General features: G+C 34.6%; 1 protein-coding gene across 4 annotated transcripts in view; it reads right to left on the reverse strand.

The window, feature by feature from the left end:
- LOC127429082 (protein phosphatase 3 catalytic subunit alpha-like) overlaps positions 1-12,429 on the reverse strand; it is a 62,114-nt gene that overhangs the window by 5,658 nt on the left and 44,027 nt on the right. For 3 of the 4 annotated variants that reach the window (XM_051677873.1, XM_051677894.1, XM_051677890.1), the window contains exons 8-13: positions 12,158-12,252; positions 11,321-11,446; positions 10,739-10,816; positions 7,506-7,590; positions 6,562-6,659; positions 520-546 (exon numbers count right to left, since the gene is read on the reverse strand). In XM_051677873.1, coding sequence (XP_051533833.1) covers positions 520-546; positions 6,562-6,659; positions 7,506-7,590; positions 10,739-10,816; positions 11,321-11,446; positions 12,158-12,252 — 509 coding nt within the window. The remainder of the gene's footprint in view (positions 1-519; positions 547-6,561; positions 6,660-7,505; positions 7,591-10,738; positions 10,817-11,320; positions 11,447-12,157; positions 12,253-12,429) is intronic. The other variant, XM_051677882.1, reaches the window with a different exon arrangement.

Here is a 12,429-nt window from a genome sequence, read left to right on the forward strand (position 1 = left end):
ATCCATCATTTATCATTGAAAAATGTGTAAAAGGGATAGTTCAACCTAAAATGACAATTTTGTCATCATTTACTTACCCTCATGTTGTTCCAAACCCATATTACTTTTTCTTCCGTGGAACACAGAAGGAGCTGTTGGGCAGAATATAAGCTTCAGTCACCATTCACTTTGATTGTATGAAAAAAAAAAAAAAAAAAAAAGATGCAATAAAAGTGAATGGTGAGTAAGGCTTATATAATGCCTAACATCTCCTTTTGTATTCCATGGAAGAAGGTCAAGGTTTAGAACAACATGAGGGTGAACTATCCCTTTATGCAATCCTTTTAGGTTTCAATTAAATTCTATTAAGATCTGAGAAATGATGGTGGTGCAAGAATACAGATTTTCCATTATAAGTTTGAGACATACACTTACACATAGGTAAATGCAAAGAAACAAATAGACACACAGAGGGAAAAAGAGCACAGCATATGGGGATATGACACACAGTACTACTTTGCCCTGAAAAGGCGAGCATACCTTGACCCTCCTTTGCTTCTATGGCGGCTGTATTAGCAAGCGCAGCAGGAAGTAGCCCAAAATGAATGGAGAGAGAGGTTATAATCAGTGTGATTATATAACACCCAAAGCATATTACCCCCACAATCACACCACATTAATGCAGTAATATTAGTAGTTAAAGAATCAAACAGCAAGATAAACATCAAGAGATGCACAGAGCAGACAGTGAGACAAATTAAAAAGCAGTTAGTCCTTTATTTTGGGAAAGAGCGATTCATTTCTTAATATAATTATTAATACTTTTTTCAGAATTGATCCCCAATTTGGAGATTTCCTCAGAAGGCAAACAATTCTGGAAGACACAACTACTCTTTGATGTTTAAAGCTGAACCAAGAGGATAGTATTCCAAAAGTTCCAGACAACTATTATAAAACAGGTAGTTTCTACTCTAAATTGTGATTGAATGAGTCATGTTCAAAGCTGTTGCAGAATTACAATTAATGCACACCTGTGACCACACATTCTATATTAATAAACCAAGTTAGAACATTGCTTGGCAAACGCAAACAGTCTACAGTAAGGTTAATGAACAATATTACTCACACAAATTGATTATTCCGATAATTGCATGTTAATTCAACTTGGTAAAAGAACTAAATGGAAAATGGTTGCATTAATGGGGTAGAATAGTAGGTTATAATATAATATACTGCATAATAATATAATATCATATACATACAACTCTGGAAAAAATTAAGAGTCCACTGCAAAATTACCCATTTCTCTGGATTTACTATTTATAGGTATATGTTTGAGTAAAATTAACATTTTTGTTTTACTCTATAAGTACTGACAACATTTCTCCCAAATTCCAACTAAAAGTATTGTCATTTAGAGCATTTATTTGCAGAAAATGACAACTGGTCAAAAAAACAAAAAAAGCTGCAGTGTTTTCAGAACTTGAATAATGCAAAGAAAACAAGTTCATATTCATTTTTAAACAACACAATACTAATTAACAAATGTAACAATTAACAAAAATTTACATTTTATTCAAACACATACCTATAAATAGCAAATCCAGAGAAACTGATAATTTTGCAGTGGTCTCTTCATTTTTTCCAAAGCTATATATATTGAGATATTGAGTATTGGAAATGATATAGCACAATACTATAATGTTGTATTTTATATTACATTACATCATATGACATTATATTATTATGCATTATATTATATTATAACCTATTATTCTGGCCCATTAATGCAACCATTTTTCATTTTGTTCTTCTACTAAGTTGTCCTGTATTTATTCATACTATTTAACCTACAATTCTAACTTCTTTCTGCATCAATAATCAATCTCTTTATCTCATACTTATTTTTCTATGATTCTTTATTATTATTACTATTATTATAGATATCATTGTAATTATTATTATCGTCATCATATCTCTATATTTCAATAATAATCCTTTTTTATTTATTTATTACTATTATTATTATTTTATTCATTTATTTATTGAGAATAGAAAGAGAGAGAGAGAATCACAAGACCACATTACCAACAGGTCTATGGACCAGGAACAACTAGAACAGTCTGGCTGAGCTAAGACACCTGGATGAGACACATACCGCAGGATCACCACAGGTGGATCCTCCCCGATTCTGATATTCAGGCACCAATGGCAGAGACACGACCAGATCATGCACCCATGCTCTGGAAGTGCCCGCCAAGGTACCTTGACTAAGGGAAAGCAAAGGCATCCCTCCACAAAACAACCTCATAACAGCATTGGATATGCACAATGTGCATATACAGCAGGACGTCATGCTCGACAATTGACTGTTTTTCAAAACAGTACAGAATTATGCTGGTCCTCTCACTCTCTCACTCATTTCTTTTTTCCTCTTTACTTTTATTACTTTCTATATATTTATCTATTTTTGTTTGCTTATTTTCTTTTTTATATATACAGTAACTATTTCCTTTTTCTTCTTTTTAATGTTACTTGCACTTTTACATTTGTTCCCCCACCAACTCCCTCGTGTTATTCTTTCCCCTTTATCCAAACAGTAAACTGATGATGAGGGTAATATTAATAATAACAATCTCTTTTTTATATAAATTGAGAATAATTAATTAATAAATAATCTATTTATTTATTTATCTTACTTTCTCTCTTCGTTATCTCTTTCAAACACTTTCTGTGTATATCAGATCATTCAACCAAATATGAACTTTGCATACAGGACACAATAAGACTATAACTAATACATTCAAGCATAATAGTTTATTAGACTTTTTAAGAGGCTGTGAATTTTTTTCTTTTATTTTTTATTTGCTTTTTTTATTACATAAAATTACAAATTACATAAATTGTCTATAGTGCATGTACATACACTGCTGGACATTGTTAGTACACAAGTTTAAAAAAAAAAAAATTAGTGAGAGTTTTTAAAAAAATGAGGGAGACTTTACTTTCTTGAAGTTCGCTGTGCTTAAAGTGCCTGAAGAAACACCCAATTATTACACATTTAATTTAACTGTTTATAGAACATTGGTATCTTTTTTTCATACTGTTTTTGCCACCGTTTTACAAAAGCAATAAGCCACTTCTGTCTGTGTGTTACAGTGATTTTTCCAAGGTTAAGCATTACAACCTCTTGTGGCATATTGTTTAATGTTTGGTGAATATAAGCAGCTGATTGCATGTTTATTGCTGGAAATGTCCAATTGTCCTAAGGTCACAGCGAAGGCAGATTTTGATATTAAATAGGGTAGATGAAGATACCTGAAGATCAGGCCAATAGCTTCACATTTTCTATAATATTACTCTTGGTTCTTCAGGTCTAGGTGGCTTGATTCTCGACCTACACAGACATGAAGCTGGTCTCTAAAGGTCACTTAGTTTTCAATATGTACTTCAAATGCTGACATCCACCCACTGTCTCCCTCTGATTACCCTTTCTCACTCCATTCCTCTTCTGTTTCAATCACCCCACACTCGCTCAAAGTTCTCTACGCTATTGACTTTAATGACCTTTAGCCAGGTCTTGGACACCTCGCAAACAGTTTTGCCCACTCAAAGAGGACTGGTCAATCCAGTAAGACTTGATGCAGCTCTCATGACAATAACCCTCTGATTGGCTCACAGCATACTCAGAGCATTCTATAGGGCAGGTTGCTGAATAACTTGGCTAAAAATGAGCCTACAAGATAGGCTTTTTACAACCCATTGGCAAATAAAGAGTGTAAACATTAAACAGTTCATGGTTTTTTTTTTTACATTGTAAAATTATCATGACAATTATGCAAATTTCTCTCCATTCATCTCTTAGTACTGCAATGTGATGTAATAATAATAATAATAATAATAATGTATAGTAAAATAATAATAATAATATTATTATATATATATTTATATATATATATATATATATATATATATATATATATATATATATATATATATATAATAATATATATATATATATATATATATATATATATATATATATATATATATATATATATATATATATACATACAGGTGCATCTCAATAAATTAGAATGTCGTGGTAAAGTTCATTTATTTCAGTAATTCAACTCAAATTGTGAAACTCGTGTATTAAATAAATTCAATGCACACAGACTGAAGTAGTTTAAGTCTTTGGTTCTTTTAATTGTGATGATTTTGGCTCACATTTAACAAAAACCCACCAATTCACTATCTCAAAAAATTAGAATACATCATAAGACCAATAAAAAAAAAAAACATTTTTAGTGAATTGTTGGACTTCTGGAAAGTATGTTCATTTACTGTATATGTACTCAATACTTGGTAGGGGCTCCTTTTGCTTTAATTACTGCCTCAATTCGGCGTGGCATGGAGGTGATCAGTTTGTGGCACTGCTGAGGTGGTATGGAACCCAGGTTTCTTTGACAGTGGCCTTCAGCTCATCTGCATTTTTTGGTCTCTTGTTTCTCATTTTCCTCTTGACAATACCCCACAGATTCTCTATGGGGTTCAGGTCTGGTGAGTTTGCTGGCCAGTCAAGCACACCAACACCATGGTCATTTAACCAACTTTTGGTGCTTTTGGCAGTGTGGGCAGGTGCCAAATCCTGCTGGAAAATGAAATCAGCATCTTTAAAAAGCTGGTCAGCAGAAGGAAGCATGAAGTGCTCCAAAATTTCTTGGTAAATGGGTGCAGTGACTTTGGTTTTCAAAAAACACAATGGACCAACACCAGCAGATGACATTGCACCCCAAATCATCACAGACTGTGGAAACTTAACACTGGACTTCAAGCAACTTGGGCTATGAGCTTCTCCATCCTTCCTCCAGACTCTAGGACCTTGGTTTCCAAATGAAATACAAAACTTGCTCTCATCTGAAAAGAGGACTTTGGACCACTGGGCAACAGTCCAGTTCTTCTTCTCCTTAGCCCAGGTAAGACGCCTCTGACATTGTCTGTGGTTCAGGAGTGGCTTAACAAGAGGAATACGACAACTGTAGCCAAATTCCTTGACACGTCTGTGTGTGGTGGCTCTTGATGCCTTGACCCCAGCCTCAGTCCATTCCTTGTGAAGTTCACCCAAATTCTTGAATCGATTTTGCTTGACAATCCTCATAAGGCTGTGGTTCTCTCAGTTGGTTGTGCATCTTTTTCTTCCACACTTTTTCCTTCTACTCAACTTTCTGTTAACATTCTTGGATACAGCACTCTGTGAACAGCCAGCTTCTTTGGCAATGAATGTTTGTGGCTTACCCTCCTTGTGAAGGGTGTCAATGATTGTCTTCTGGACAACTGTCAGATCAGTCTTCCCCATGATTGTGTAGCCTAGTGAACCAAACTGAGAGACCATTTTGAAGGCTCAGGAAACCTTTGCAGGTGTTTTGAGTTGATTAGCTGATTGGCATGTCACCATATTCTAATTTTTTGAGATAGTGAATTGGTGGGTTTTTGTTAAATGTGAGCCAAAATCATCACAATTAAAAGAATCAAAGACTTAAACTACTTCAGTCCGTGTGCACTGAATTTATTTAATACACTAGTTTCACAATTTTAGTTGAATTACTGAAATAAATGAACTTTTCCACGACATTCTAATTTATTGAGATGCACCTGTATATGTGTGTGTGTGTGTGTGTGTGTATGTATGTATTTTGTGACTGGACATGTTCTCATGAAATTAACTCATTTCAACTCTGTAAAGTCCCAAAGTAGTGAATTTAACAATCTGGTGGAGTTCAGAAAAGCTCATGCAATAGAGTTGGACAGCACTACCCTCATCTACAATACCGGTCAAAACTTTTGAAACACCTGACTGAAATGTTTCTCATGATCTTAAAAATCTTTTGATCTGAAGGCATATGCTTAAATGTTTGAAATTAGTTTTGTAGACAAAAATATAATTGTGCCACCATATTAATTTAATTATAAAACTATAAAATTGTATAATAAAAAAAAAAAAAAGTTTTTGAAATTGATGACTTGGACCAAATAATAAAGAAAAGCAGCCAATAAGTGCCCAACATAGATGGGAACTCCTTCAATACTGTTTAAAAAGCATCCCAGGGTGATACCTCAAGAAGTTGGTTGAGAAAATGTCAAGACTAGGTGACTACTTTGAAGATGCTAAAATATAACAAAGTTTTGATTTATTTTGGATTTTTTTTAGTCACAACATAATCCCCATAGTTCCATTTATGTTATTCCATAGTTTTGATGACTTTACTATTATTCTAAAATGTGAAAGAAAAAAAAAAATTATAATAAAGAATGAGTGTTTCAAAACTTTTGACCAGTAGTGTATATCTGCTGCTATAAGCTCTGATGCACTTCAGCATGAGGGAAAGAAATATATCACATCATTGGCAGCTTGCATGCCAAAACTCATGTGCTGGTTCTTTCTGAGTGCTGGGTCATTTACACTGCATCACATGTGATAACCCAGTATGGCTTGAGCATCCAGATGTGAGTGGCCTTAAACACATTAGCAAACCCACATGCACTAACCTATCAAGACAAACCACAAACATGCTCACTTACCACTCTGTAAGGTCTGCTTGCCTCCAGACAACACTCCTAGAGGTAGTGTTCCAGTTGGGGTGAGCCCTTTGAGTGTCAGTACACTCTCGCTCTCTTCCCTAAGGCACAACACAAACCGTATCAAAGCGATATTCAAAGTACTAAAGAGCAGATAATAAATTAGCATGGGGTGGGGGTGACAGGAAATATATGGTAATTTGAAACTTTTGCTGCAGAGCCAACCTAATCTGAATAATGCTCGGAAACCAAGAGACAAAAGACTTAAAGATGTCCTCTGTTCCTCTATTATCTATGACATTGTTCATCTGGAATAATGTCTAATATAATTAGACTGCTATTCCACAAGATGACTCACTGACGCTGGCTCATTACTCCTAATGGAGGAAAGTGTGTGTGTGTGTATGTGTGTGGTGATATAAAACAAAACTTTATTTTCTGAGGCTTTTCCTGCTCTGTATACAAGCAGTTAAATCTATATACCGTGCAACGGTTGAAATGTGTCATATGGTCAATACTGTAATACTGTTTATACTGTGGCAGCTATATATCCATGCTTTATGTTATTTAAACATGGGAGCATAAAGAAACATGGATGACTGCGAAAATACAATGCGGGGCATGTCCTACACAACTCAGCATGAGGAAGAACTTGTTACTAATGTTACTAATATGGTTATTAAATATATAAATAAAAAAACATTGAAAATCTGGAAAAAAGTAACTATCCTGTGATATGTATCATTAATGTGATATAAAATGACTTATACCATTATATAATATTTTGGTCAAAGTGCTCACCCCTATTTGTGTCTTTTTTTTATTTATATATATATATATATATATATATATATATATATATATATATATATATATATATATAATTGCAATTACCTCCCAAGCAGAACAGTGAACATCTATCTAAATGCATTTGGGGGCAGACTGACCTGAGGACAGAGAAGACTCTGGCCATTTTGCCAATGGCACGGATCTTATTTCTGATCACCTCCTTACGGACAGCTGGAGTTCCACCTGCGGCGACACAAAAACAGCATCACATCACTGTCATTCCACAGGACCTTTGACCCACGAACCAGCTGAGAAAAAAATTGAAAATGTTGAGATTCTGAGAATCAGATTGAGTTTCTGTTGAGGGTTTGGCACACACACACCAACAGAAAGGATTTATTAAAAATCTGATGCAAGACTGCCATTCATGTCAATGTAAAATTTTATTGACTGTGTGTATTTGGACTTAAACAGAGTTCACTTTTTGACATGAATTTCCATAAAAGTTCCATGACAGTCATTTGTGATTACTGGATAAGAATTTTTATTTTTTTTAAAACAATTCACATTTAAAGGGATAGTTCACCCAAAAATGAAAATTCTCTCATCTTTCATGCCATCCCAGATGTGTATGACTGTGAACACAAACTGAGATTTTTAGAAGAATATCTCAGCTCTGTTGATTCTTTCAATGCATGTGAATGGTGACTTCAGATGTGAAAGTGAAACTAAACGGTGCTACATGTGACTTTCGATGTGAATGTGAAAGTGGAGATTTATAGTAAAAAAGGACTTAAATATTGAGCCGTTTCTCACCCACACTAATCTCATTGCTTTAGAAGATATGGATTTAACCACTGGAGTCGTATGGATTACTATTATGCTGCTTTTATCTGCTTTTGGACCTTTAGATTTCTGAGCACCATTCACTTGCACTGTATGGACCTACAGATTTGAGATCTAAAAATCTTAGTTTGTGTTCTGCTGAAGAAAGAAAATCATACACATCCGGGATGACATAAGGGTGAGTAAATGATAAAACCAATTTGCTTATGAATCATTCAGATTAATTTGTGAATTGGTTCTCATCAAAAAGAACAGACCCAAAAGAATGATTTGCTTACAAATCGGACATCACTATGGCTTATGAACATCACATGACATCACTTATGAACAAGTTTAACTCTACACAAGAACAATACTGTACTTAAAGGAATAGTTCACCCAAATATGAAAATGTTCTCATCATTTACTCACCCTTATGCCATCCTGGATGTGTATGACTTTCTTCTTTCAGCAGAACACAAATTAAGATTTTTAGAATAATATCTGTTCTTTTGGTCCACACAATGCAACTGAATGGGTGCCAAAAATGTTAAGCTCCAAAAATCACATTGGTCCACATAAAAGTAATCCAAAGACTTCAGTGGTTAAATCCATATCTTCAGAAGTGAACTGATAGGTGTGGGTGAGAAACAGATCAATATTTTATCCATTTTTACTATAAGTCCTCTTCCCTGCTCAGTCAATCTCCACTTTAACTTTCACATTCTTCTTGTGTTTTTGGTGATTCACATTGTTCATACATTTGTCCCCTACTGGGCAAGGAGAAGAATTTCTAGCAAAAATTGACTTAAATATTTATCTGTTTCTCACTAACAACTATCATATCACTTCTGAAGATATGGATTTAACCACTGGAGTCATATGGATTACTTTTATGCTGCCTGTATGTGCTTTATGGAATGTCAACATTTGGCACCCATTCACTTGCATTGTATGGACCAACAGAGCTGATATATCCTTCTAAAAATCTTCATTTGTGTTCATTTTTGGGTGAACTATTCCTTTAACCAATTAAATGTTTTATAAAACAGCATACCTAGAAACTTGTACACTCACCATTGAAACTTCCATAACATTTAAATTGCAATAATTTTCATGACTTTACCAAGCCTAAAAAAAACCCCACAAATTTTAAATTCCCTGATATTTCCAGATTTTTCATGACTGGAAACCTGCTTTAAAGTGATACCATAGTAGTATCTATGCAGTAGCCTATATAGTCTATGTATTAGATTAACTGTCATGTGCAGGGATGCAAACACATGAGGTAAAAAGGGTAAGAAAGTCATAGCAGGTGTTCTACATATACTGTATATTTTAAGTTGATTTGTTTGTTGTATTTAAAGCTTTATTGTTGCATTTAAAGATTTTTAAGTGTTTAAGCTTAAAGTAACCCTTTCAAGTGATTTTAAGAAGGAAAATTTAGACATTTTTACCAAACAATTTGGGCAAATTAGCTTAAAAAAAGGTGACTTTAGCTGAAAGGTAGTAGTCTGCATCCCTGCGTGTGGTTTATGCAGGTCAGAGCAGGGAGTATCATGAGACAGCATGGGCAGACATCAGACCTGCCAGAATGAAAGTTGGACACTCTGATGATGACCAGACAGTCACTCACACACACACACACACACACACACACACACACACACACACACACACACACACACACACACACACACACACACACACACACACACACACACACACACATGTTGGTGCGGCTATCCTTATGAGAACTCTCCACAGACATAATGATTTTTATACTGTACGGACTATAGATTCTATCCCCTAAACCCTCATATAAAAATTCTGCATTTTTACATTTTCAAAAAAAAACATAGTTTAGAATGTTTAAGCAATTTGAATTATGAGGACACTAGAAATGTCCTCATAAACCACATTTATAGCATAATACCCTTGTAATTACCAGTTTGTAACCTAAAGAAAATTTCCTTGTAAACCACCCAAACCTGTACACACATACACACACACACTCTGCTTTAAATGATGCCACTGAATTTAAACAGAGGAAATATACAAAGCAAAAAAGGCAACAACCAATAAGGTATCAACTTTACCAATTCTAACCAATCACAATGTGCAAAACAGAAGGGTCTGTGTTTGGCTGGTAATCTTTGGCAGTTAGCCCCAGTTGGTAAATGGCATAATTTATCTATTATGCAGGCAAAAATCATGTTTCTCCATTGACGACAATTCAAAAGTAGCCATGACGAAAAAATTATTTTTAGAAAACAAAATAGAAACTGCAGTTTTACCAGTGATCGATTTTATTTGTAGTTCTTAACAGTGTGAAATAAAAGTTCTAATACAGAGTTATCAGTCACATGACAGGTTACAGGTACGGCTTAGGTTATTGGCTCAAAAAAGTCAAATTAAACAAAGATGGCAGCATCCAGGTTGTGTACTTTTAGCAACTGTTAGTGAGATGAATAGGAATGCTGACAGATAGCTCTCTCCAGGCATATTATACTTCCTTAAAGCAAAGAAAAAAATAGTTCACACACATGTATGTGAACATGCTTACCTTCACATAAGTCATCACCCTCTGACATGAGTTCATCATCAGAGCAGATGTTTAGCACGTTCACCAACATCTCCGTCACTGTGAACACAGAACATCCTTGTTAGATCTGAAATCTGATGCTTTTGGTGAGAACACTCAAGTCATATACTTTACACCACTTTATGAGTTATATGATCATGTGTCCTTTGTGTTTATGGTAGTGCATTGTTTCTAAAGCTGCTCTGTAAATGACCATTATAAATTACTTGACAAAACCTGATGTTTGTGATATCAAGGTGCATACAGCAATGTAAACCTAAGAAAATGTCTAAAATTCTTACAAAAAGTTGATTGTTTTGTAAAAGTTGTCCTTCAACACGCACTGGCACAAATCTATGAATTATGGCATTTCTGGTTTGGGTTTTTCTGCATTCTTCCTACTGAGCAGACACAGGCAGGCACCATATACACATCATCAAGGTCATTCTTGTTTCACCTCCACATGGCCTGTCAAATACTAGCAACCATTTCTTTTTTCAGCTGGCTACATCACAGTCCCTAAAAATCACAACCTCCACTCCAGGTCTGAGGTTTAACACCCACCTTTCTCACCCACAAAGGGTAGTGACCACGTAAACACATCCATAAAGTTGGGTAACCAGTACGGGTGAGGAGAGCAGTTGAACTGTCTAATGTTCATGACATTGTTTTCATATTTCAATACAGCAGCTGGAGGACAAACAAAGGGACAGGTACATTTAAAAGAAATATTCCGGGTTCAATACAAGTTAAGTTTGATCCACAGCATTTGGGACATAATGTTGATTACTACAAAAATTATTTTGACTCGTTCCTCCTTTTAAAAATGTATTTTTGTAAATTTGTTTAAATCATCGTTTTTATGGTTGTTTTAGGTTTTTAAGGTTTACAGCGTTACACCGTCATGGAAATTAAGTTGTAAAATTGGATATAACTTTACAGAGAAAAGGTTAGAGTGCGATTTTATCAAACTAAAATAATGTTAACATGCATATTTTTTTACATCTTGTGGCTATACGTTTGAAACAGTGAGTATTTTAACATTTATGGATTGGCCACATTAACTTCTATTGTAAGTGCCTCACTGTAACCTCAATTTCTGCTTTTTTTTTAAAGAAAAAGAGGGACAAGTAAAAATTTATTTCTGTGGTAATCAACATTATGACACAAATGCTGTCAATTGAGTTTAACTTGTATTGAACAAGGAATATTGCTTTAAAGGTCATGCAGATTAACCATTTTTGACATTCAAAACGAAGTGTTCAACTACTAAAATGCAAAGCAACCCCATAGGATGCCAAGAAGGCTCATAAACAGACAATAATCTGATAATTTGACATTGACTCTGGCACTGATTCACCATAGTGAAGATTTTTATAATGCCAGAGGATGCTAACATACCTTTGTTGTTATAGACATCTAGGTAATTTGGTGCTGAGAAAATGGTTATTAATGAAGGGAAGCCTGTTGTCTGACTTTTCCTATACATCCTGTACCTGAAAAAGAAACACATTCCACTTGTATATTAGCTCAGCATGTCTATGAAAAGCCTTCAAAAAGGCAACTGGATGGATCAATACAAAATGTCCACTCTGTTATTTTCAGATAATGCATTATTTGTCAAAATCAGTTAGTAATGATTCAATGTCCCAGATTCACAGTTTTAGAGGGAC

This window comes from Myxocyprinus asiaticus, chromosome 3 (genome assembly GCF_019703515.2).
Source record: "Myxocyprinus asiaticus isolate MX2 ecotype Aquarium Trade chromosome 3, UBuf_Myxa_2, whole genome shotgun sequence".
In the NCBI taxonomy this organism is placed as follows: domain Eukaryota; kingdom Metazoa; phylum Chordata; class Actinopteri; order Cypriniformes; family Catostomidae; genus Myxocyprinus; species Myxocyprinus asiaticus.